Source organism: Macrobrachium nipponense, chromosome 43, assembly GCF_015104395.2.
Source record: "Macrobrachium nipponense isolate FS-2020 chromosome 43, ASM1510439v2, whole genome shotgun sequence".
Taxonomy (NCBI): Eukaryota; Metazoa; Arthropoda; class Malacostraca; order Decapoda; family Palaemonidae; genus Macrobrachium; species Macrobrachium nipponense.
In genome coordinates, this window is record NC_061104.1 from 49,802,484 (window position 1) to 49,830,415 (window position 27,932).

Here is a 27,932-nt window from a genome sequence, read left to right on the forward strand (position 1 = left end):
CTTACAGACGTTCTCCCTTGGTAAGGACCAAGATCTCGCAGAAACGCCCTGTTTCGTTTAAGCGCTCGGAGCGTAGCAGCCGCTCTCCGCTTCGTAGGCATCAAGACCTCTAAAGCGCCCTGCTCCTGAAAGGCGCCCTATTTTTAGCAACGTTTCGCCGCTTGGTAGGCGCCAGGATTCCACTAAGCGCCCTGTGACCAGATAGGCGCTCGGCGCCTAGTAGCCGCTCTCCTCACGATCGGCGACAGGATCTTAGCAGGCGCTCTCCCTCTCGTAGTTTCCCTAGGGATAGACGTGGTCTTTCTAGAGAATGCGGATTTAGACAAGAATTTTCGGATAAGCGTCCTTCTTTTACAACTCGTCGTTCTCTGTAACGCCTTTCTACTTTGGAATCTTCTCCTCATTCAAGACGTTTGTCTCCTTCATCGCACTGTACCCCAGCTAGGAAATCATCTAAGGATTCTCATAAGGATCCTCATCCCCGTTCTCCTCCTCAAGACGACCAGGAAGCCTCTGAGGAAGAAACTAATACATCGGCAACAGTTTCTTCGTACAAGAAGCTCACAGAACTTCTCCTTCAGGAGTTCGGAGAGTCTTTGAGCCCTACTGCTCCTCCTTCTCCACACTCGTTGTTCTCCACAGCGAAAGCAACGAAAGGATCTTCGTGTGTGAGAATGAAGCCGACTCTTTCTATGAAGAAAGCGCTCAAGAGTTCGGTTCATGGATGCGTACTAAAGAGGAAGCGGGGAAAACAATGTTTGCCTTCCCTCCGTCGAAGCTTTCAGGAATAGGACAGGATTTTGGTATGAGACAGGAGAACCCTTGGGAATGGGCCTTCCGTCTTCAGCTGACGCAGATTTTTCGGCACTAGTAGACGCCACTAGAAGATCAGCTTTGAATTCGGCCAGAACTACGTGGGCAATGAATGAAATGGATCACATTCTAAAAGGCATTTTTAGAGTCTTGGAAGTTTTCAACTTTCTCGATTGGTCCCTCGGAGTCCTAGCCAAGAAAACTCAAGGACCGGACACGTTTTTCTCCTTTTAGGCCTTTGAATTGTGTCTTATCCTGTATGGATAATCGGTGAGAGATGGGGCCAGCGAAATAGCTTCACTGTTTGGAGCAGGGGTCTTGAAGAAAAGATCAGTATTTTGCTCATTTTTAACAAAGTCGGTCTCACATGCTCAAGAGATCGTCTTTGCTTTTTGCCCCTCTCTCTACACAGCTGTTTCCTAAACACCTGGTTCAAGACATTTCGAAGGCTCTCTCTGCCAAAGCTACGCAGGACCTTCTAGCACAGTCTGCAAGGAAGCCGCGCCCTACCTTCCAGACTAAGACAAAGAAAGCTAAGCGACCTCTCAGGAACCCTTTCGAGGGGCATCTACCTCTAGATCCTCTTCGTTCAGAGGTCGGAACCAAACAGAAGAGGGAGGACTTTTACGAAGGGTCAATCAAACCTCCCAAGTAAGACTCAAGTCCTTCAGACAACTGTAGGCGCCAGGCTTTTGACAGTTTGCAGAAGTCTGGGCCCAGAAAGACGCAGATGCCTGGAACCCTGTCAATTTTAGAGGAGGGCTATCTAATCCCGTTTCTCTTCGAGGCCTCCCTTGACGAATACCCCGAGGGAGTTGACGGCCAGCTACGGGAGGGACCCCATCATGAATCAAGCCCATCCGACTAGCGGTAGATCAGATGCTGGAAAAGGAGGCGATCGCACTAGTGGCAGATCATCTTTCGGCAGGCTTTTACAACCCGCCTGTTCCTAGTTCCGAAATCCTCAGGGGGATGGAGACCGGTGTTGGATGTAAGCGCCCTGAACTTCTTCGTCGAAAAGAAGAAGTTCACGATGGAGACCACTGCCTCGGTGTTTAGCAGCACTCCGTCCAGGGGACTGGATGGTGTCCTTGGACTTACGGGACGCTTACTTCCACGTACCAATCCATCCTTCCTCGAGGAAGTTTCTAAGATTCATGATGGGGGGAAGAATCTTCCAATTCAGGGCCCTGTGTTTTGGCCTCTACACGGCCCCCCAAGTCTTTACGGCCATCATGAGGAATGTGGCACAATGGCTTCACCTGGAAGGGGTGAGGATTTCGCTCTATCTCGACGATTGGCTTATAAGGGCCAATTCAGAGATCGTTGTCTGAAGGACTTGAAGAAAACCCTGGATTTGACTTATTCCTTAGGACTTCTGTCAATCTGCAGAAGTCAAGTCTGATTCCCGCTCAAGAGTGCGTTTATCTGGGGATCCAGATGAACTCTGAGTTTTCGGGCTTTTCCGTCACAGGAGAGGATAGCCCGGGGACTCGAAAAAGTAACAACCTTCTTAGGGAAAGAAGTATGCACAGTGAGGGAGTGGATGAGTCTGCTGGGGACGCTCTCCTCACTGGAGCAATTTGTTTCCCTAGGAAGGTTGCACCTGAGACCGCTCCAATTCTTTCTTCATCGGAATTGGAGTCGTCCTTCTCAGGATTTGAAGTTCTCCCTGTCTTTTACTCTTCAAATCAAGAAGGAAGTTAGCATGGTGGGCGGATCCCGACAAGTTCTCGCAGGGACTGCCTCTTCAATCCCAGAAACCCAGCCTGGTGTTGTTCTCCGATGCGTCGGAAACAGGTTGGGGGGCGACTCTGGGAACCAAGGAGGTGTCAGGAACCTGGATGGGACCAGTCTTCCTGGCACATCAACAGGAAAGAACTAATAGCCGTGTGGCTTGCTCTGAAGGAGTTCGAGTCAGATGTGACAGGAGCAGTTGTGCAAATAAACTCGGACAACACCAACGGCTCTGGCATACATCAGGAAACAGGGGGGGACGCATTCCTTCTCTCTGTACGAAACAGCAAGAGATCTTCTTCTGTGGACAGAAGAAAGGGGGATAAAACTTCTCACCAGATTCGTACAGGGAGAAAGGAATGTAAGGGCAGATCTCCTCAGCAGGAAAGATCAGGTCCTTCCCACAGAGTGGACTCTGCACCAAGATGTTTGCCAGAGCCTTTGGAAGTTGTGGGGCAGGCCTCTCTTAGACCTGTTTGCAACTGCAAAGAACAAAAGACTGGATCTGTATTGCTTCTCCCACCATCTCGGATCCAGGAGCAATAGGGGATAGACGACTCTCCTACTCGATTGGAAAGGACTCGATGTATACGCGTTTCCCCCTTCAAGATCTGGGGTTGACTTTAAAAAAGTTCGCAGAGTCAGATTCCGCGAGGATGACTTTGATAGCTCCCTTTTGGCCAGCACAAGGATTGGTTTCACAGAGGTGCTGGAATGGCTAGTGGATTTTCCAAGATCGCTTCCTCTAAGGAGCGATCTACTCAGACAGCCCCACTTCGACAGGTACCACAAAAACCTCCCCGCTCTCAGTCTGACTGGCTTCAAGACTGTCCAGAAAACTGGTCAGAGCGAAAGGCTTTTCGTCAGCAGCTGCTAAGGCAATCGCTAGAGCGAGGAGGTCTTCCACATTACGAGTGTACCAATCGAAGTGGGATGTCTTCAGAAGATGGTGCAAGAGGAATAACGTTTCCTCTTCCAGTACCTCTGTGAATCAAATTGCAGACTTCTTTTTATTCTTAAGACAAGAATGTGGCTTAGTCGTTTCGACGATTAAAGGCTATCGTAGTATGTTGGCGAATGTCCTTCAGGCACAGGGGCCTCAACTTATCGGAAGATAAGGACCTACAGGACCTTATTAGGTCGTTAATACAACGAAAATGCAGTATCCTAAGACACCTAGCTGGAATTTGGATGTAGGTCCTTCAATTCCTTGGGTCCTCTAGGTTTGAACCCCCTAATTCAGCCTCATTCAGAGACCTTACCAGGAAGACTCTGTTTTTGATGGCTCTAGCTTCCGCCAGAAGAGTGAGTGAGCTTCAGGCGATTGATGGTAATGTGGGTTTTAAGGAGGACTCTCTCATTTGCTCTTTCCTTCCTGGTTTTCTTGCAAAGAATGAGAACCCATCAAGTCCATGGCCCAAGAACTTCGAGATTCGTGGGTTATCTTCTTTGGTAGGAGAAGAACCCGAGAGAACTCTTTGCCCAGTGAGAATGGTGAAATACTACCTTAGAAGAAAAGAGCAACTGAAAGCCAACCGAGAGGTCCTTGTGGTGTTCAGTAAAAAGACCCTACTCGTCCATTGTCGAAGAACGCATTGTCCTTCTTCTTGAGAAGCCTCATCAAAGAAGCACACACGGATCCTGCAGAGAAGAACATCTTAGGCTTCTTAAAGTGAAAGCACACGAAGTAAGAGCCATAGCAACTTCTCTTGCTTTCAAACAAGAATATGTCCGTGCGAAATCTGATGGAGACAACATTCTGGAGATGTCAGTCAGTGTTCGCGAACCACTACTTACGTGATGTGAGAATCACTTACGAAAAATGCTTCGCCTTGGGCCCGTACGTATCTGCGGATTCAGTGCTGGGGCAGGGAGCTGAACTCATCCTGTTTAGTAGTATAAATTTTTCCCCCTTGTATTTGTTGTTGTTGGTTGCCTTAAAGAGGATGCATGAAGGCATCTCTTTAGGTCGTAATACTAATCTTTAGTAGTTTGGTTAGGTGGTCTGATGAGTGTGGCTCCTTGCAGTAGTAGTGGTTATTGGACTGTTAAGATAGGGACGAACTCCCTTTAACAGGATCCGACTTGGATTCTACCACACAAAGGGATCACATATCCCAGTGGTAGATCCGAGAGTCTTTCAGCATCAGGTCACGTCCTAGCTGTAGCTCTCCAGGCAATGCAGACTCAGAGATAATATCAATGAAGTCTTCTGCCTGAACAGGTAAGAACCAAGGTTATTTATATCCTACAACATCAGTTGTTTCTTATCTCTCTTATTCTTTAGCTGGTCTCTTACCCTCCACCAAGGGTGCCAATCAGCTAAGTATATATCGGGCAGGGAAGTTCATGTACAAAAATGATATTGTTAAACTACAATAAAGTTTTGTACATACTTACCTGGCATATATACGTCTAATGGCCCACCCAAGCCTCCCTCAGGAGACAGGTGAAAGAGAAAAAATCTAGCTGAGAGATAGATTGGTTCATACGCCCGCCACCCAGCGGCGGGTAAGGTAGACCACCTGACCTACCTGTCGCGTGTGCCGCGAGATTTGAAATTCTGTCGGAACGTCGGAGACTATAGCTAAGTATATATCTGCCAGGTAAGTATGTACAAAACTTTATTGTAGTTTAACAATATCATTTCTTGTTGGTTGCCCTTTGTGGATTTTTCCTTACTGAGGTGTGTGTATTATCTGTTAGTAATTGTAGTTTTTATGTATACAACATACCAATTAGTTACATAGCTATAGTTTCCATCTGTCAGCAGCTAGAATTTGTGAAATTCGCAATAACGCTATTTTGGTTTGGCTAGGTGATTACCCACCCACTGCAGGGGGGAGAGAGGAACCAAATCAGCACAGATCCAGTTGTTTCTGCTGGCTCTTACTGTAAACAGTGATTGGCAGCAGCTGAATATTTTTGTACTATAGACTTCTTGGTTGACTTTTTTGGCAATTTGTTGAAGTACTCTTTTTATTTTGGTAGCCATTTTGGCAAATATTAGATAGTCAGGACTGTGTTTTACTAATTTTACTTATGATCTAGACTTTGACTTTGGTTACTTAGTATTGCAGCAGTATCCGATACAGGTTCTCAGAGTACTAGGTGCTGCAATACGAGATTTGATTAAAGCTTGCTACGAACCACATTCAATTGCGTGTGGGGTTCAGACTTGCTCGCCTCATTTGACTTATAGGGAATGTGTTCAGTGGGATGAAAAGACTTGGAAGACTTCAGCTAGTCATTTAAATGAATTAGAGAGAAAGAGAAAGGCAATATCTAGGGCTAGTAGTAAGAAGCCTTTAGCTAGTCAGGATGGTTTAATGTTAGTGTTGATTGTCTTTCATCTAATTCTATTACTGTTCAGTCCTCTCCCTTACCTCTTGACTAATCATCCAATCCTAGCCCTGGCTTTCTTGCATCTGAACCCAATACCATTGCCAGCCTTGAATGTGGGTAGATCATAAATTTTTCCTCTTGCACCCGAACCCAATAGCGTTTGCCAGCCTTCAAGAGAGGTAGATCATAAATTTTCCATTATGTTACAGGCCATGGAAAATTTAGGAGAGTCGTGTATGTTTAGACCTTAATGGAAAAGGGAAGTGATTTTGAGGAGGTTGCAGGAGGGTGGCTGTTTGTCCCACTGATTCTCCTTGGCAAAGTTCCCTGTCAAACTCTCCTGAACCTGGGAGGAGGCATGCTGGTAGTTCAAGGGTCAGTGGGGTCTGCCCACAGACAGTTACCTCCAAAGTCAGTCCTGTTTATACATCCCAGGTCATAATAGAGCTCCATTGGAAAGGTGTCTCAAAGGAATTGTCTCGTCTCTCCTCAAGTGTATCAAGCTCCAAGGAGTCTTCTCCTTGGCGCCAGTGGTGCTTTGTGGATGAGTCTCGTCCATTGAAAAGGAGAGCTCACAATGTTTCAGCTTCACCTGTGTTTTCCAGGTGGACTGACATCCTTCATGTGGCTTTGTGGACAGTTCTGAATATTTTTCTCTTGACGAATGTCTGTTAGGGGGACAGCTTGTGTATAAGAGGCTCTCATCCTCTTAAACCTTCTTCCTTGTCAAGGAAATTGTCCTCTTGAGTGCAGTCTGGTGATCCCACACTTGGGAAAAATTTCTGAGTGTCCGTTGCCACTGGCCCTTCTCCTCCTGTGCCTCCTTCACCAGCTTTTCCCTCTGTCTCTGCCTCTAGCTGTAGGAAACGTCAGTGCCTGTGCATCTTCTAGAGCAGTAGGTGACTCTTGTGTACCTCTAGTGAATATGTCGCCACAGGAGCGCCCATTGGCACATATTTCTTCTGAGTACCCTCTGGTACAGGAAATGCCCACCGACACCGAATTTCCTTGGGGCCGCAAGATCTCCCATTGGTGCAGCAGCATATACTGTTGCAGGAGCGCCCATGGCACTGGAGGTCCCATTTGGCGCCCCATCGGCGCCACTTGACCAGTGTTGTTCAACAATCAGCTTTTGCAAGCGCTGCAAGACATATTTTCCCTACAGGACTTAATGTTACTGCTTCTTTGGATCTGTCTAGAGCAGCCATTCAGAATAAGCTTGACAGTATAATAGGGTTTATGCAGATTACTACACCATCTGCACAGCCGTAAGCATACTTGTCTCCAGTAGCTTAGGCAAAATTAGAGGAGGAAGAAGTAAAGGATCCTCCCCCTACAGCCTATGCTTCACTACTTCGCCATTTCCTAGTGAATTTTCCTAGCTTCTTCTCGCCAGCAGCTCCATCTCCTACAGCTTCTTCTTATATGATGGACAACAAGATGGATTTGTCCAGATTACCTCGACTGGTTCTCTCGTCTCCTGCTTGGAAAACTTTGAAGGAAGTTAACCTTTGGCTCTCGGAGAAGAGAGAGCAAAGGAAGGTTAACCTTAATTTCCCTCTTTCGAGGCTTTCTACAGAGAGACGTGTTACAGTGGACTGGGGAAGCTCTCTCCTTTGGTGTGTGTGCCTCTGCCAAGGAGACTTGTCCGTCCTCATACACTTTTCCTAGAGGAGATCGGCCTTTAACTTGGCCAAGATCATGTTTTCATATTGGAATTAGATCGTCTGGTTAAGAATATCATCTGAGTCTTCAAGGTTGTAGGGTTTCTGGACTGGTCAGTAGGGGCCTTGACCCGATGGATAAGAGAATTGGGTTTGCACAAGGTAATGCAGTATGGGCCTTAACCTAGGCATTTTGAGCAAAGAATGAGACTTTTAAGCCTTGGCCCCCATAGAGGGGTAGTGCTGTCAAAGCACCTCTTGCGGTGCAATGTAGGCATTACTTAAGGTTCTTTTCTGCGTCCGTTTGGCCCCCAGCTGCAACTACTTTCATTCATTTTGTTGTACCTCCTTTTATATTATCTTTCTTCCATCTTACTTTCCACTCTTTCCTAACAATTTATTCATAGTGCGACTGTGAGGATTTCTGTTTACACCCTTCAAACCTTTTCACTGTCTATTTCTGTTTTATCACTGAATGGCCTTAGTTGCCCCAGTATTAGGCATTATGCCTAAAACCTATAAATCAGTCAATCCAATCTTTGGCCCTGTTTTCTTAACCACAAAAGCCTTTCAGACTTAACCCTTAAGGGGGCCGGCCGAAACCCCTATATATGGTGGTATAGGGTGAAAAATGCAAAGTCATGAAAAAATTCATGGAGCTTCATATGGCAATTGAGAATACGTATACGAAATATTTCGTCAAAATTCCTCTTACTTTCGTAGTTACAGGGTAATTAGTTAACGTAACTCAATAAGCCTAAAACATTCATCCGCACAAGAAAATGCAATATTTCTTCTATTATCGTAAATTTTGATAATTATTGTCAAAGAAATTGGGAGAAATGGCATCTGTAGACATTCCCCGAGTCGAGAAGGAGACTTCAGGCTCAGCTACCAAGTCCAGTCATGATTTAGTGCGATCACAGACATCAAGTATTTTACATGTTCCATTTCACCTCTAACATTCGCTTGCTTTTACGTATGTTTATGTATGTTTCGGCAAGAATTTCATCATGCCTATGAGGAAAAGACAAGGAAAACATCTCACTAACATACAGACGAAGAAAAATCGCTCAAGTATTATTACAGAATATCATAATATACGCGTAGTTAGTGAAGAGAGAGGGGAGGGTTGCGTAGTAAGGGTTGCTTAGTAACGCCCCCGTCTTGCCTGACAGCACACATCACACTGTGCCCAAGGCTACTATCTTTGAGCAAAGAGATCTTCATTTATGATAAACAACAAAGTTTTGGTTTTTTAATACCCAAAATGGAATATGAAATTCATAATAATCATGATTTATTAAATTGTCTTTGTAAAAAGAGAGTACACCTTCGAGTTTCACCTCTAACATTCTCTTGCATTTACGTTTGTTTATCTTTGTTTCTGGCAAGAATTTCATCATGCTAAAGAGGAAAATACAAGGAAAACATCTCGCTAACATACAGAAGAAGAAAATTCGCTGTAATAAGCCGAGTTAGTGAGGGGGAGAGAGAGAATTGCGTAGGAAGGAGTGCCCCATCTTGCCTCAAGCAGTGCCCCAGGCTGCGATATATGAGCAAAGGGATCATCATTTATGATTAAATTATGATAAATAAATTAGTTTTGGTTTATTAATACACAAAAAAGAAATATACATTCATAATAATCATTATTTATTAACATTGTCTCTATAGCAATACGAAGGAAAACTTTGAACGGCCGTATCTCAAAACTATACTTATTGACCTTCAAAATCTATCTTCTCACTTAGTTTTAAAGCTATAACATTGGAATTTGGTATATAACTCAGAAAGACATTATAGAACAATCAAATAGAGCCCTTTTTTCCAATTTTTGTTTTGTCTTTTTTTTATAATTTTTTTCTCCTGATTTATAGGGTTTATTTTTTTACCATATTGAAAAATTCATATCTAGCAAAAAAATGACTATTAGAAAAAAAACTCTCCATTCGATTGGAGGTCTACATCAGGTATATATATGGTAGTAATCCCAGGTCTTAATATTAAATATCAAGGAGGAGATAGAATTTGAAAAATGGTTATTTTTGGGATAAATCGCCCTGGCGTCACAAAACTGAAGGTCAGAGGCGAAAATCATATGTGGTTTGGAGATGTCCTAAGTCACCTTATTAAGTGGTATGAATATCAAAGTCCTGTCCTTAAAAAATGGCATTAGCCGGCCGGCCCCCTAAAGGGACGGATTTACTCTATGACTAGTAATAATAGGTTTGAGTGATGGATAAGTTCACTCATAGTGAGTAACAATATTAGGTGCCATCAATTTTTGGGGAATTGTGTGGGAAAGAGGGGCCCTTATACTTCTGTAACCCATAAATTCACTAATGGCAACTTTTAGACTGGCTAAGATCAAGGAGGAGGCAGCTCATGAGCTTAGTTGTGATCTTGACTTCAAGGGAGAATGTACTGCCTCTCTCACATGACATCTTTTTATAAATTTGCTCTTAAATCTACCATGGAGTTGCTGTTGGTTTTAGTTCTTATCTTTTATAATAGTATATCAGTTATAAATGCAATTTTGCAAAAAAATATTAGAAAAACATACATAAATCCAAAAAGGTTACTGCATCTTCATTTTCGGTAAATTTACATAGATATTTTACAGCAAATATGCTCTGAATTACTGATTTGATTTCTTATCGGTTTTGACGTTTTGATATTGTGTGAGCTTTAATTATAATTTTACAAAATACGTAAAATAAATTATATTTTAGGAAAATACCTGTATAACTTGGTAAAATTTACGATTGTCTTGTAAAAGAGGTCCCACAATTGTAAATACAGGCAGTCCCCCGGTTATCGGCGGAAGTTCTGTTCCTCGGGGTGTGCCAATGAGTGATAACCGCCATTAACCGAAACAGCGATTTATGGCACTCATGGTGCCTCTGTTTGGCACCATAAATCACCGATTTTATTGCCCTAGACAAGCGTCATAAAACTGGATCGCTGATAACCAGGGACTGACTGCTCTCATTTTCAACTTTTCATGGAAGGTAGGAAAAATGTTCTATCATTTTTTTTTTCCTTACACCATGTGCATTTGCATAGTTTACTCTTTTCATCGGCGTGTTTTTTCTCAAATTGGCTGACCTCAAAGTTACCCTGGTTGAGGTGCTGCATATTAATTTGTTACCCCAACTCCTAAAGGTTAATAGGACCAGAGGAAGAAGAGAGATCCTTATGTCTGCCAGAGACCTCAAGTACTATCTTTTGCAAACAGAGAAGATTACTGGCCTCTCTGATCACCTATTGTGCTCTATCAGGAACCTATTGCGCTTGTCCTCTTTCTAAAAAGGAGCTGGTGATGTGCTAGAGGAATCTTATTGTAGAGGCGCAATCACAGATTAAAGAGTCATACTTTAAGTCTGTGAAAGTTAAAGCTCACATGCCTTTAAGCATAACCTCTCTGTAGAAACTTATTATTCAAGTGACCTATTAGAATCGTAAATCAGTGTCTGCTTCTCATTACCTGTGTGAAGTCAAAACAATTATGATAATTACAGTTCCTTGGGTCCTCATTTAGTTGCTGGCACGGTGTAGGGTAAGGGTGTATAGGAAGTCATTTCTTCCTAATCTTGTTCTCCTCGCTTTGACTAAGGTCGTTGAGTCACAAGGGAACCCTGGCGATACTGTGTACCAGGAGTACCCTTCTGACCTTTTATTTTTTAACAGTTGGGTATGGGTTTATAATATATTTTTGTGGCAATATATATATTTACTCTGGTTTCGATGTTTTTTGGTACTGCACCCTGGGCAGGGGCATCATTGTGTAGGCCTTGCTAGCTACAGACTATTCCTTAGCTCTGAATAACCAAGTACGTAGTTACATAATCAAGAGCCCTCCCTCCTCCCCTCTCATGGATAAAGGGCCATAAACAACTGAATTCCATGCTGAGTTAGTTCCTCTTTCAACAAAATATCTAGTGCTATCGCAAATTTCAAAAATCCTAGCTACTGACGGATAGAAACTACTGCCATGTAAGTACTTGGTAAGTATACATAAAATCTTATTTTATCTGAAAGATATAATTTTCTCCAAAACAAACTAGTCATTTACATTATGCTATATTTGTGTCTTAAGAAATCCTAAGACATATCATTCCTAATTTAAAAGAGAGGCTAGTTTGCTAACTAGATAGTTTCATCTCCTTACCCCATGTGGATTGGGTTCTGGGACAGTGAAGAGCCTCAGTTCTCTCATATGTAGTGTTTTGCCAGTAGCCAATTTCACTAGTACTATTTCATTATTAAAATGTACAGTAATCCCTCTTCACCAAGTTAGTACGTCCAAAGGGATGGGAAAATGCAAATTGTTTTTAAGGGAATATTCTTATGATGATAATTGTAGGCCACCCTAAAACCCTAGCCTAACCTAGCAGTTTGTAATGCTACCCTCTACAGACTAATATAGAACAGGAAAAGCAATGGAAATTAATTAATTAAAAATTCAATGTATTTCACTTATTTGTCTTTGGGAAAAGTTCATATACAATAAATGTTCTGCCTTCCAGTCCTCCTGGTTGCTAATAGCCGTTGCCTTGATTACATAAGAAGATAGTCTTATCTGCTTGGAACCTACAACTAATAAGGGAGCTTGCTTAGTGCTGCTATTCCACCAGCAGACTATCTTTTATTGCGTAGGAAATGAAGTGTCTATTATAAGGAAGATTATTATTATGGCTAGCATATGAGAGGTTTGTTTTTTTAAAGCTAATGTTCAAGTAACTGGCTATTTTAATATCTTATAAAATGTCTGAGTATCAGGAAAATATCAAACTCTGCGGGGCTTATAAATTCCTTTTGTTCTAAATGTTTTGAAAGTATAAATAAGGGGAGAAATATTCTGGTGAGGATTAGTTATTACAATCCGATGTGAAACTGCCTACTTGATTGTGACTTTTTCTTCCAGGTTCAGTCGTATGTTAGAAAACCTGTTGGGTCATCTCCATCTGAAACCAAAACGTAAGTTGGGTTCTGGGAGATTTGTTTATGTGCACTTGTAATGAAAATTTTGAGTACCAAGGTTGTAAAGTAAGTTACATATATTCATGAATCAGAGTTGTAAAATAATTATTACATATTGCTTATAGTATTTGGTATTTTCCAATTGTTTTTGTGTGTATCACTAATAGTTTTTTGTAATCATTTCTTCACTAATCTATCTGGCTGATTTCTCTCCACCTTAAACTTATCTTTTGTCATCCTTTGGATTTCACTTGTTTAATAGCTCATCTGTCAGACAGACTGTAGACAGTCCAGATGTTTAACTCTGATCATATTAAGCTACTAATAATTGTAATGTGGCTTTCTCAGTGGAATACATGTTCAGTTGTTTCTGTTTTCCATTATTTCTGCCAGTAGTCACTATTTTCTGCCTTTTAAGTATAGCATTTTAATGAAGTTCTTTTACAGTTCCTCTGAGCCCCTTTAACTTCTCATAGAAATATCTACTAGGCATTCAGTCCATGAATCATAACACCTAAAATTAGTATATATGGCCAATCTCTTCCTGTTTTGTTTTTTGCATCTATTAAAGATTGTCTTCTTGTCATGTAGCTGTTGCATCATTCTTTCTTACAGTGTATCCCAATATCCTTTTAAGCCTGGATATGAGAGTGAACGGTGCTGCCAAGCTATTTTATGTTAATATTAAAAATTATGATTATAATATTGACATTCATTATTCTAAATGTTAATATTAAAGATTATGATTATAATATTGACATTCACTATTCTAAATAAACATTTAGGTTTGAAAGACCTCGAGGAAGAAAAGTGAAAAGGAAAAGAGAGGCTAGTAAATTGTTATCAGGTATAAAACCATGAAGTTTTGGAAAAAATGTAATTAAAGTTATATAGTAGTGTAGAATGTTTAATTGTAGTTAGTGTGATTGGTTTCTGCTAATGGTCATGTGAGCTGAAAATGCCAGAATTTGACTTCACTTTACTCTGTAGGAAAAAGTTCTTGACTTCATTTTTTTCTTCCAGGATAATAATCTATCCCCCACCGCCACAGAATGGTGGAATCTCAATAACAACAGATGACTATGCCTGTCTTGAAGAGGAACAGTTTCTCAATGATGTTATTATTGATTTCTATTTAAAGTAAGTTGTTCTGGAGTACATACTTTTGAATTCTGATAAATTTATAAAATTTTTAATTTCATATAAGTAACTTACCAATTAATTATTAAGCTTAAGTACTCTACCTTGCGTGGCAACTTTTTTAAATTTCATGGGAACATCAGAACAACATGGCAGCCATTTGACAAGTTTTTTGCCACCCTTGGTATAAACACTGTGGCCACCTGCAGCAAATTTTACTGTGATTTGCAGTTACTTCACTCTTGCAGCAGGATAGGCTGTAAGACGAGGCTACTTAATGCTTGCTATGGTTCTCATACAATCTGCACAAGTTGTAGGGGGCCAAGTTTGCAGTGTAGATACAATCTGTATTGAATGTGCTATGTTTGATAGTAACCAGTGGAAAGTTTTTAAAGTCTCATTTAGACAGGTTAGAGAAAGTTAGAAAGAGGAAGGTGGCCATAGAGCCAAGAAATGCTCTTTTAGCTTAGAGGCTACAACTAGGCCTACCTTAGAAATTAGCCCTATATTTACCCCTTCATCTATTCCTACATCCTATCCTAAGACTGGGCCTCCTACTGAATAACATACTCTTGTGTCTGGCTCCCTTGCTTCCAGTCCTAATACCATTGCCAGTCTTCACCTCCTGTCCTCATCTCCTCCCTTTCTCCTAAAGGTCTTGTATTGCAGACAGACCAAAAAAAGAAGAAAGTTGCTTCTCCCGACCGTAAAAAGGTATGTAGGCCTCTCATGGTCTACTGCCTTCTATGGAAGGAGAAGTGGGATGTCATGCTTGTTCTCCCAAGTCTCTGGACAGGAAACCCGGTGTGAGAGCAACAGGTGTTCAGGTAAGCCATGACGTGGCTTCCATGAGCTGTCCTTGCATGTGGGACTCCCGTAGCCATTGACACCCAAAGCACTGATACCAGATGTTGGAAGTCACCTTCTAGGTTTGGTAAAAGAACCTTCTGTTGCATGAAGTTCCAAAGATTCAACCTGGAAACTCATCCCTATCTCCCCACCCCATGGAGCATTGTCATCCATTGCAACACCCCTGTGCCTCAGATGTTCTGCATGCCCGGGTCTCCCCGACCTGCGACTTATTGAGAGAATGTGAGCGTTCAGTGTGCAGACGGTGCCCCACCCCCTGCAGGTTCTACGACCTGACACGCTTCTTCCATGAGCCACGACACAGCTGCTCAAAGAACAGGGTCCCCGAGATGGCGATGCCAACTTTCAAGTCCCCTCATCTGGGAAAGCATGGAGGAGGTCCCCTGTGCATTCTTCTCACTTGAGGCTACGGCCTCGAAGAGGATTGCAGCACGTTGTGGGACGGCCCATGCTCTTGCCCATGTGTGTGTGTGTAGTTGCTCTTCCAAGGGCAGTCTCAGTGGATTTACACCCCTCTGGATAGCTTCTGCACACATTCATGTGAACATGTTTTGTTTTCCCAGGAAGGGACAACCCCATTCACATTTGCATGACAGGATCTGTTCCCCCAGGCCGGTAAAACGGTCTCATCACCATGACGTGACAACCGTTCATGGCCTTCCTCCTGCTTGAGGGAGGCCTTGTATGGAGATAGTGCTGTCAGTGGACCTCATGCGGTGCACTGTAGGCATTACTTAAGGTTCTTTGCAGCATGCCTTCAGCCCCAAGCTGCAACCACTTGTGTTTCTTTTACTGTACCTCCTTTCATATTCTCTTTCTCTATCTTACTTTCCACCCTCTCCTAACACTTGATTCATAGTGCAACTGCGAGGTTTTCCCTCTGTTACACCTTTTCAAACCTTTTACTGTCAATTTCCAATTCAGTGCTGAATGACCGTCTTGGCCTTCAGCCTAAATTCTGTATTCAACTCAACTTAGCCTTAGGGAGGCATGGGACGCACATCTCGTGGAGTTATAAACTTCCTGTGTGTGGAGTCAAAAACGAGAAGCACTTCCATTGAAACGTCCTAGAACTTGAGGCAGCCTTCTACTGATGAGTGACAATACAGGCAGTCCCCGACTTACAATGGGGCTCCCTTTTTTAAGACGCGTTGTAAGCCGTAAATCATTGTAAGCTGGAAAATTGTAAAAAATCCAAAGAAAACCTTACTTTTAATGCCTTGGGTTTATTAAAAACTATGTAAACTGCATTTTTATTGCTTTTTTCATCAAAAACCCTTCAAATATTGATTATTTTTCATTTCTGGACATGCATCGCAAACCAGGAAATAATTTCTGATGAATATAATTGAAAAGCGTTATAACCTGGAAATGTCGTAAGTTGGGGACTGCCTATACCACAATAGTGGCGTACGTCAACAAGCAAGGGGACTGGAAGGGGACTGGTGTCCCTTTAGCTTCATCAGTTGACAGTGCAGGTGCACGAGTGGGCGGCAGCACACTGTGAAGTTGTCAGCTAGGTACATTCCAGGCAAGAAGAATGCACAGTAGAACCCTCCATATTCATGTTCTTGGCATTTGTGGACTCAAGTATTCGCAAATTTTTCTAGGGACTATATCTACCCATTATTTGCAGGAAATTCACATATTCACATTATTTTTCCATGAGATATACTGTCATGGTAATTGCTTTATAGCAAAGAATTACAAGTTATAGGAAAGAAAAACGCGTCTTCGAGAAGTTTTACAGCATGAAGGCTTTCGCGCGTGTGTTGGAGGTGCCTGTTCTCATTGTGGAACTTGACAGGCGCCGACATGACGTGAGGAAAACCGCGATTTCTGATTGCAAATACCTCATCTAGATTCTTCTAAGAAGTTCCGGTAATCTCGGGAGTCTGTGACGTTCGCCGTAGGCCCCGCCCCCAGAGTGCCGTATAAATATGATGGACGAAGTAGGAGAAGGCAGATCATCAGTAAGAGCCACAGATCAGATTATCAGTGAGGACTCAGCAGCAGAGATCAGAGATCATCAGAGCGTGATAAGAGAAGAAGGAACCGACGAAGGATCAGAGAGAAAAAGGCGCCCGAGAATTGGTAGAATTCTGGTCAAGTTGTCTTCAGGAGTGGACGACCGAGTTATTTCGACGTTGAGCAAGACTTCAGAGAAGAAACATTCTGCTAGAGGTTTTGGGGAGTTCCTGCCCTTCAAGTATCAAGAGTAGACTATTTTCTGCAATACGGAGGCAAGAAGGCGTCTATAATTAGAGTTCTCCTTTTGTGAAGCCATCGCTTCGAGTTGCAAAACTGGTCGGCAAGTACTTTCATTACCTCACTGTTCCCCCAGTTCATGCAGTGTAAGATTTTACCTTTTATGTAAATAGGAGACACCATTCTGCATTTATCTTGTTAGTAAGCTTGTAAATAAAAAACCTTTGTTGTGTTAGTGTTTCTTTCTGTATTTGTATCCCGAGTTTCAACTGTTGGTTTTGAATTTCTTTTTGTTTATAATAATATCGAACCTGAAGCAGACCTCTCTCTCGGTCTACTTTTTTTCTTATTTTTTCTTTTTTCTTTTCATTTTCCCCTCCCTCCCTCCCTGCAATACGGAGGCAAGAAGGCGTCTATAATTAGAGTTCTCCTTTGTGAAGGCCATCGCTTCGAGTTGCAAAAAACTGGTCGGCAAGTACTTTCATTACCTCAATGTTCCCCCACCAGTTCATGCAGTGTAAGATTTTACTTTTTTTTTTTTTTTATGTAAATAGGAGACACCATTCTGCCATTTATCTTTGTTAGTAAGCTGTAAATAAACCTTTGTTGTGTTAAGTGTTTCGTTCTATATTTTGTATCCCCAGTTTGTTCAACTGTTGTTTTGAATACTTTTTGTTTTATAAATAATATCAACCTCAACCGGACCTCTCTCTCGGTTCTTAACATATACACACAAAATATTGTTTGTTCATACACGAAACAAACCTTCGGGTTCTTAACATTTAGGATTTACTAGGATTTACTAGCGCCAAGCTGGAAACCGGTAGAATTAAAAATTACACTTGTGAGATCCAGGGGGACTAATGGCATCTATACCAGGTCACGGGGCATGTCTACCCAGAATGCCCACGGCTACCTGTGACCCATCAGTTATTTTCTACCGCCTTTAAGATAAGACGTGTTACTGTCTATCTGATTTCCAAAGCCGGTTTTCAGTTTGCCCCATTCTTTTATCCATTTCATTTTTATTTTTTCATTCCTTTTCTTTCTCCAAGTGATCAGTGTGTGGTAAGAGTGTATACGTTGGTATGATTGGAGAAATTTTTGCCTCAAACATCGGGATCGTCTACCGCTTCGAAGAGGAGACAAAGGAAATGCCCAGGAGTCAGTGGCTTCCCTTTTGTTCTAGGTTCCTAACTTCGGTGTCGACGATCCTCATCAACGTGTATAGGTGCAGGGAAAACGTATGTAGGTTACTAATCCGTGTTCTGTTTGTGCGCGGTTGGTCGGTGGAACAGTGGAAGAAGTTTCTATGGGGAAAAGCCAATACAAAAGAAAGGGGGGTGACGCCATCTTTGGATGACCAAACCTTACCGGGCTCTTTTGTATCGGTAATAAACCAGGCTGCTCCATATGTTTCTCCACCCTGCTTTTGAATTGGTCTCATACCCTTCGGTTTCTCCTAGCGGTTCTGTATCGGAAACGTCAGGAGGGCCTTGGGTAATTTTTATGAATAATTTTGCACTCTCCTTGTTCCCAGCAAGTAGAGGGGAGATCCGCCATCTTTGTTCCAGGCTCCTGCTACTCAAGCGCATAGTTTAGATGGTACGTGGTCAGCGCTAGGCCTACCAGGCGTACCAACCTTGGGATGGTCTGCTTGCGCTTTATATGAGTTTTTGTGATAAAAGTACTTAAAAAAGAAACAGGTATAAGCATTTTTCATGGCTTTTTCATGAGTTTGAACTAACAAAATAGGCAGTTTCAAGCATTTTTATAGGGGTTCTAAGTATTTGCGGATTCTTGCATTTTGGGGGGGCCAGGATCTGGAATGCATCCCTTGCAAATACGGTGTCCACTGTAATGGCAGACAAACTCAGTTGCAGTGTCAGGTGATTAGGACAGAGTGGTCTCTACACCCAGTCATCATGGAAAGATTGTTCATCTTTTGGGGACATCCAGTAATAGACCTGTTGGCAACCAAGCACAATGGGAAGTTGTTGGTGTTCTGCTTGGTCATCCCAGACCCTTGGGTAGCAGCGGAAGACATCTTTTATCATCCTTGGGACAATCTCAACCTGTATGCTTTTCCTCCATTCTGTCTTATTCGTGAGGTGATCACTGTGAATTTCTGAATGACCTTGGTTACTCCCAAATGGCCTCTTGTCTAATGGTACTCAGACCTGCTAGCTCTGCTATCTGAGGCACTGAGAGAGAGTCCTCCCTGGTACAGCCTTCTCTGCCCCCCCAACTGGAGACCGTCGAGCATCTCTTGTGAGTGATCTAGCGAGTAAAAAGCTTTCTCACCGAGCAGTGGCAGAGGTGGCTGGATACTTTTGGAAATCCTCTGCAGACTTCTACCAGGGAAAATGGGCCATCTTCTGTGGTTGGTGTCTTAGAAAAGTTCCCTCTCCAGTTGATGCTGCTATTCAGGAGGAACGGAACTATTCTGTCTTCTTTTGCCAAGAGAAGCATCTCTGTCTCAGCAGTTAACAGAGCCTTCCAGGGCTTAGTCCTATGCCTAAAGGGCATCAATTTCTCTCTGGTTGATGTTGATGCAGCGAGACTAAATGGCCATTGTTAGTCAATACCAAGACACTTGGGCAGCTACCCAAACATTTGAAACAACCAGCAGTTGAAGCTATTACACGCACACCTGAAAACTAATACACGAAATAACTAAATACAAATACAACAAAACCTAGTATAGGTAGTGTTCAAGTCATGATAATTCGTCTTAGGATAATCCAGTGTTACGATGGGGTTAACAATTAATACTGATACATCAGTATTTAGAAAATATTTTTAAATTTTGCTCGCAATGGGGAGCAAGAGAGACCAAATTACAGTAGCATAACTTTATCCCATCTAGTTAAATAAGTTTAAAAACAGCAAAAGAGAGTAATGAATGTATTGCTTTAATGTTATACTTCTTGCGTAAATGTGTGCAGCCATGAACAACCTAATGAGAAAACTTTTATTTGCTAAGTCAGCCGAATTGGACAACAACATCCGTTTGGATAATTTCAAATAATTGTTAATGAACTTTAATAAAAGAAAAAAGCTTCCAACATCATTTGTTTACAATTGTTTTATCAACATTACTGAGTATCAAAAGCTTGCCAAGCAACCACTGTTAACTAGTGCACAGTATAGTAATCATGTATTTCTATTATCTTTTCAACCACTAAAACTACCAAACCATTCATTTCTATTCTATAATCTGTCTTTACCCAATGGAGATACTGACAGCTTTAATGAAACATATGATATTATAACAGAAGAATTCTAGAAGATATTTGCTAGCTCTAATGAGAGGAGTCTTTGATGTAATTAAAGTAATTTTCTATTGATATTTACTTCACACAATTTTTTTTTTTCATTAAATGTATTGCATGGCTAAGTTTTTCAATTTATGGCAGAGTTTGCAAGTCAATTTTGCACAACCTGGTTATAACTAAACACTGCTTTTCCCAACTAAATACAAATACAATACATAATATCTGCATTTCATACAATACACTTTTCCACTAACGTAAATGAGCAAGATATATAGAAAGATACAGTCCGGTCCGAAATTGGTGTGTTCGAGTTGTGTGATTCTCCTTTTATGCGGTCGCTACTTCTCATAAATAGGTTTGCTGTATCTGTGAAGCCGTTCAAAGTCTGCGGGTCACACGCAGCAAAACGTATCAAATCTATTGTTTTTTCAAGTATTTTAGGTTGGGGGGAGGGGGGTTTGCTGTATCTGAGAGAAGGGGTGGGGGGAATGTGTGGAGGAAAAAAAAACTATTATTCCTCCAAGGGGGAATGTGAGAGAAAGATTTCATGCTCAGCCATTAGCTAAGATGGAAGGCTCTGCTTCGCGCATTTGTGACGTCATAGCGCAGTGTGTATGAAGGATCGGTATCATCACCATTGTCATACGTATTATTCAGATCTGCGAAGTGTATTCTGAATGATCGGTATTATCATCATCGCCATAGGTATTATTCACTTCTGCGAAGTGTGTTCTGAAGGCCTCTGCTCAGCCATTAGTTAGGACAGAAGGCTCCACCTCACATATTTGTGACATCATTGTGCAGTGTTATATGAATGATTTTTATCATTATCATCACTGTACGTATTATTCAGATTTGTGAATGTATTGTGATCATCTGCATCCTTTAGCAAAACTACACGGAGGATGGGATAGAGGAGTTTGAAAGATTTTTCGGCAGAGGATAGGTAGAGGAAATTCCATCCAAAAGGTTTTTTTAAAGGAAAGGACTGTATCGTACAGTACAGTACACTAGCACCCAATGGTGGCATTGTTTACGTGTGGGAGTTTTCACCATCCTGTGTGTAATTTTAAATTTTTTCAACTTATGAAAACCTTTTTAATGTTGTATTTATCCATAAGAACAATTTCACATCAGAAAAAATTACAGTATAGTACATAGAAAGTATTGAAAATGGGTAGTATAAAAAAGTTTGACTGGGTAAGTTGCTGTTTGCCTTGGCCCTAATGGAATTATTCCTATAAGGTATGCGTTTTGAAATCTGCGAATTTCCAATTCTGCAAGGCTGTGGATCGACCAAATTCTCGCATAATTGGGGACCGTACTGTACATTATAGCTTGCAGTAAAGTACAACCTCTCTTGTCAAAGTTTCGACACTGGTAGTTTAACTGCCAAACAACCTTGAATTAGAATAGCCTGCTCCAGCTTGAGCAGAAGGTAATTCCTCGTGTAAAGACCTTAGGTTTGTATGTTTGGAAAAATTCATATTATGTACTTTTAAAAATGTCATTTTATCAAAAAAGGATTTAGGATGTTGTGTTTTACATAAGTACATGTAGTTCATACCAGGTGAGCAAGATGGGTTTGTCAAGTGAAGGAAATTGGAGGAAATTTAGTTTTGCTTTTGTTCAATATTCATAAGATGTAATTTGTAACAATTATGATTAAAGTAGATTTAATTATTTAATTCTATTTGGTTGATTTTGTATGACAATGTCTGAATTTCAACAATATTTAAGTAATCTAATGACACTTAACATGTGTTTGTAGGTATAGCTATTTTATCTTGAACATTTTTTAATACTTCCAGGTGGTTGCTACAAAGTAAACTGTCTGAAATACACAGAACACGAACACATGTTTTTTCAACCTTTTTCTACAAACGCCTTACTTCCAAGCCAAAGAAAGGTCGCAGACCACATGCCATTGAGGATGATCCCAAATTGTCTGCAGCGGAGAAAAGACACTCCAGGGTGAAATCCTGGACAAAGAACGTCGATATATTTGAGAAAGATTTTATTGTTATCCCAATCAATGAACAGTAAGTAGAGTATTTTCTTTTAAGAGAGTTCAAACTAGATTTGGAATCTCTGAAACTTGAATAGAAAGTTAGACCCATTATGTGTCTGTGTCACTGTGCAGATGGATTTCATTTTTTATTTTTATTTTTTTCAATGATCCTTGCTAGTGAGGTGTTGACTCACACATGATTTTATGAAAGGAAATAAATTTAATTTTTTTTAGCACTAGGAGATAGAGACAACATATTTCCTTCCCATCACTCTCAGGTTTAATCAGTTTTCATTGATTAAATACCAGGAAAATCATCGCTAGTTCTCCCTCTACCTCAGTCTTGGTGGTTTCCTGCTTAAATCAAACAGTTTGTCCCCTCTAAATCCACCTTAGTATTTTCAGGTATTTACCCTCACCACTTTAAATTCACCAACATACTACTCATGTTCAATAATTGTTATTCCAAACTCTGGTAATAATAGTTCACCTTAGTGTTACACAAAGCCATATATTTTACTTGCCAGCCTCCATCCTGTCAGTTGTGTCATGCTTTTCTAAATATCACCTGTTACTTGAACAAACTTCCCTTCTTCATACAGGGTCTTCTTTAAAATCAGATCGTAAGGGTAACCCCAACATCTTGAGAAGTGCGATTCATTGCTTTTGATGAAATGTAATTAATGATAACAAATTTCCTAACTGATATCCCTTGTTAGTTTTTCCTGCATATCAACTTTTTGGACAGGGGAGGAGGTACTGGCTCTCTCAGTAACCTTCCTTACGAATATGGTCATGTTCTGCTCTGAATACTACTACACCAATACCGCTAATGCTGAAAAAATTGTACTGTATGTAGCATTATAGCATTAAGGCTGAAAATTATACTGTATGTTCATACAATTCTTATCTTGTTAACCCCATTATCTTCCATGTCTAGGGGCCACTGAAGCTAGATCACCATTTTTTAGATGAAATTGCTTTTATTTCATACACCATAAAATTTTGGCATCATACTACTAGTGATAAATAATTTCTTCAGAAATAAAATATTTTTATTTACGTATTTGCCAATAGTATAACTCAGAGAGACTATTCTGTAAATTCTTCATCATTATCCTACTCAACATTTGAGTTGCCCCCATTTGTGATGGTTTTTCATGTATCTTAGTTTTGCAGGAAACTTGTCTTGACATTGTTATTAGGTTGATTGATTTGAGGATGATTGGCAACTACTGGATATAGTTTTAGATATATGCTGCAGTTAGTTCATTAGGATTTCGTTATGGGACTGCTCACATATTATTTGTGAACGTATTTTGGCATTTGAAACAAGGATTTTCGGTTATGTTGCCTATCTGTTTTACTTTTAAAACATTTGTCAGACTTTCACCATAACTTTTGTGTTGCACGCCAAGAACATGCAGCGCATGCTAAAATAAAAAAAAAAAAAAAAAAATTGTTTATTCCATGCTACCTTCAGTTTGAAGTAGTTTACAGTGTGTGGCCTTAGTAATAATAACATTATTAGTCCTGTTACTAAATTTATATTTGTTACGATGCTGTATACTTAACCCGAACTACTATCGTAGGAGAATCCTGGATGTCAATCTGGTACCGACCAGAACATACTGGTTATTCCCTCCCGACCCCCAGCTAGGTACGTGCCCCAGGGTCGAAGACCTGCAGTCCTTTCCTGGTCGCTGTAGTGTTCACACGCTTCAGCTTGTCTGTTACTGGCCTGTTTCCCTTTGTCTTTCCCTGTGTGTGGTGTGTTTGCTGTGTGTGTGGTTTTTGGTGTGATGGATTCATCATCTCAACGGGGTTGCCCAGGGCCTGTGGGGCTTTTCTGTCTTCTGTCAAGATAGATCCCCACACTTTGTGCAACAAGTGTATGGGTCACCCTTCTTTGCGTGAGGCCACATGTGGAGGTGCGTTGCGTGGTCGGAGTATCAGTGAGATCTGGCTTACCAAGTGGAAGAAGAAGCCTCGTTCTCCTTCTAAAAAGAATCCTGCAGAGGTCCCGCGGAGTAGGAGTACTAGCCGTGGGCCTGGAGGTCCTTCTCAGTTTCCTGTTCTCCATCAGGATTCCCCAACGGAGCATTGGGAGTGTTCACCTGTCCCCTCCCAGAGAGGGGACCTAGGTGAGTCCGTTGCCTGGACCCTGCCAATGGTGGGATTGGAGGAGTCTGTTTCTATTTTTGTGAAGAATGTGTCATCAGATGATTCCACCTTTTTGCAGGAGTGCCAGTTGCTGCGCTGCGCTCCACCAAGAATTTGCTGCCAGCTGCAGAGTGTGTCGCTCCTGAGTAGGGTGCACCGCTCAGTCCTCCCGGAGTCCCTCGTCCTCCTCCGCGATCCCAGCCACCTCGCTAGAGGTGGGGGAGCTTCCAGGTAGATGGCAGGAGCTGATGGAGTCATCTGGGGTTCCCCCGGCCCGTGGTCGGGTACTCCCCGTACCCCAGGTAGGTCCCCCTTGAGGGAGGAGGTGTTCCCGTTCAGGGGCCTTGTTCGTTCCTGTGTGGATCACCCCGGCCGCGCCTCCCGCTCACCCCGGGGCAGAAGAGACAAAAGAAGAGGCATCTTGTCAGAAGAGAGATCGTCTTCAAGTAGTTACTCCTACAGGTTTTCACGGTGAAGGCGCTATCGCTCCAAGAGAAGGCGTTATCGGAGGAGTCAAGGACGTTCTTACTCCTCCTCCCCGGACCGTCGGTCCAGATTTCCCCGTCGTAGCCGAGACCAAGGGGGTCGCAGCAAGAGTGCCCGTTGCCGGGACGACTCGTGTCTTAGGCTCCACTGCTCGCAGGCCACCCAGTCTCCAAGGTCGGTTCCCGAGCACACCGCTCCCTTGAGGTCCCCCTGCCCGGGGGCCTCCTCCCCTCCTGGGGTTGACCCCCTGCAGCTCCGATGGATCCCATGCCAGCTCCGGTAGCCCCAGCTCCGGTCGGCTGGGCTCTGTCCTGTTCAGGACTTCTGCTCCTGCCCGATGTGCGGGCGGAGTGGAGCATTCCACTTCAACGTTCCCCCAGCTGGGCTTCCCCCTTGTCCAGAGGGTGGCCCATGGTGACCCCTCTGGCTCGGGCAGGCCCTCCCCTCCCCCCTTGGGGCATCACAAGTTGCAGTAGATGGCTCCGGTTCGACCCGGCAGCCCTGCCCTTCCCTCCCTCTCCCCGCAACTTCGAAGAGGATGCCTTCGCTCAAGCCAGTCTGCAGAGCCCCCCCCTGGAGGTCCTAGGTACCACGGACGAGGGCTCTTGTGTTCTGTAGGGTGCTTGGGTTTATCCGAGTGAAGAATGGGTTGGCGGAGCCACCCGCAACCTTGGACTCCAGAAGGGTCTTGGCGGTAGACTGTCTCTTCGGGAAGCAGGTAGAGTCCAAGCCTTCCCTGTCCCTTCCCCTGGCTCTGTACTTGGAGGAGCACTGGGACAGGTGGAGGAGGTAGTGGTGGGGCCCCAGAACTCCCTGAGTGGCCTGGGCAATACGAAGCTCCTTCCGGCTGCCAAAGCCAGGCAGAGGAGGCTGTATGCTCCAGAGGGCATGTACCTGGCTCCAAAGTCGGCAGAGGGCCATCTCATGGCCCTCTTTCGGGAGAGAAGTTGTTGGCAGGCCCTGTCTCTGCTCAACAGGAGGCTATGGCCATGGAATCCACAGCGTGGACCTCCGTTTATGTCGTTTCGTGGTTGGATCACTGGACGGGCGCAGTCGCCAGTTTTGTGACAGCAAGATCTTCAGGATGAGAATGAGTTGGCCTCTTCAAGGAGTTGGTATTGTCAGGGGGGCAAGTTGCTGGGCTTCCGGACCACCCAGTTGCTGACCCAATGGACTAACTGGGTCTTAGGAGGAGGGACGCGGTCCTTGCTTGCCTCCCTAGGGGCTTTCTGGACAGAGAGGCGAAGGCCCTCAGGAACGCTCCAGTGTCGGGTGAATCCCTTTTCCCTGATCACCTGGTAGAGGAAGCTCTAGAACGCTGGAGGAAGGCGAGCCTGGACTCCATCGTCTACAGGGTGTTGTTGTCATGCACAGCCAGCTCCATGGCATAGCCAAGAAGCTCAGAAGCAGAGACAAGGGCCCAGGCTGCAGGCAGGGGCCTCCCTTGAGTATGTTAGAACCATCTTCAGGAGGCTGGGGCCCTCAGAGAACTCGGCCCTCCTCCAGAGCCGCTCAGTCCTACTTGTCCTCATTTAGAGCCAGGCCTTCGACCTCTTGCAGAGGTAAAGGTGGCCGCTTCACCAGAAGGAAGGAGACGGCGATGCCTCCTACCCAACTTGACGCCTCGGGTGGGCGGCTGCCTCTCCAATCATTGGCGGGACTGGGAGGATCTTGGAGCTGATCCTTGGACTGTCCAGGTCCTCAGGAAAAGCTACCGGATCCCCTTCCTAGACATGAAACCTTCCCTGACAAGGGAGCTGGACAGTGGGGCGCTCAGCCCCTGGATCCCTGGTCACGGGGAGGCGCTTCGACTGGAGGTGCTCTCTATTGGAGAAGGGAGCCCTCCAGCGAGTTGTAGATCACTCCCAGGAGTCCTTCAGCCACCTATTTCTGGTGGCAAAGGCTCAGGGGGGGTGGAGACCAGTAATTGACCTGTCTATCCTGAACACATACAACCTCAAGACAGAGTTCAAGATGGAGACCCCTCGCTCTGTGCTGGCAGCATTGAAGTACCTCCACATAAAGTGTGAGGAACGACGTACCAGTTCAGGACCCTCTGTTTCGGACTGTCCACGGCACCGCTGGTCTTCACAAGGGTGTTCTCCCTCGTATCCACCTGGGCCCACAAGAAGTGTATGGGCCTTCTGCGGTACCTGGATGATTGATTAATCCTTTCCTCCTCAAGGGACCTCTTGAAGGAGCAGAGGGACGAACTCCTGAGCCTCTGCGTTTGACTAGGCATCATCCTGAAGTGGGAGAAGTCACACCTGGAGCCCACCAACAGGATGGTGTACTTGGGATGGATCTGGATACAGTAAGAGCCAGGGCGTTCCCATCAGAGGAACGAATTTCCAACTTGAGAGACGTAGTGACCCCCTTCCTGACAGACGCTCCCTGACAGACGCTCCCTGACCGGCGTGAGAGTGGCAGAGGCTTATAGGCCACCTCGTCTCCCTGGAGAAGCTGGTTCCTCAGGGAAGGCTGAAGATGAGACCCATCCAGTTGAAATTGAAGGACGGATGGGCCTCGGACGGGAGGAACCCATGGGAGCTGGTAGCCCCATCTCAACCTGTGGTGGATGCCCTACGCTGGTGGTTAGGCAACACGAACCTCTGGTGGGGGGATCCCGCTGGCGGATGTACCTTCGGAGACGCTCCTATTCACGGACACATCGAGGGAGGGCTGGGGAGCCCACCTACTGTCAGAAATGAGGAGGGGGGAGTGGTCGGATCAGGAGCATGAGCTCCACATCAACAGCCGGGAGCACGAGCTCCACATCAACAGCCTGGAGCTCCTGGCCATCCTCAAAGTGCTCTAAGCCTTCAAAACTAATCTGAGACACAAAAGAGTGACAGTCACGTGCGACAATGCCACTGTCGTTGCTTATATAAAAAAGCAGGAGGTGGCCTCCCACATGTCGGGATGCCTTAAGAAGTCCTCCACAGCAGTTTAACAGGCGAAGTGGAAACTATTCAGGGCTTGGTGCAAGAGGCAGAACTTGGATCCCTTATGTACCAAGATTCTCCACGATGCGGAATTCCTAGTCCACCTGAGGGAGGACAAAGGGCTCTCCATCACAGCCATCAAGGGGGTCAGGGAGGCTTTGAGCCAGGTCTTTTATCAGAGAGGGGTAGACCTGGGTAATTCCAAGGACATCTTGCTCATTAGGGGCTTTGAACAGGCATGCCCCCCCAGGTCCCTGGCGTGCCTCGTTGGGATGTGGTCAGGGTC

At 43.7% G+C, this 27,932-nt stretch overlaps 1 protein-coding gene across 1 annotated transcript in view; it reads left to right on the forward strand.

Moving 5' to 3' along the window:
- LOC135213731 (uncharacterized) overlaps positions 1-27,932 on the forward strand; it is a 125,423-nt gene that overhangs the window by 88,918 nt on the left and 8,573 nt on the right. Inside the window, exons 18-20 of the mRNA XM_064247847.1 lie at positions 12,490-12,542; positions 13,569-13,685; positions 21,853-22,083. Of these exons, the coding sequence (XP_064103917.1) occupies positions 12,490-12,542; positions 13,569-13,685; positions 21,853-22,083 (401 nt within the window). The remainder of the gene's footprint in view (positions 1-12,489; positions 12,543-13,568; positions 13,686-21,852; positions 22,084-27,932) is intronic.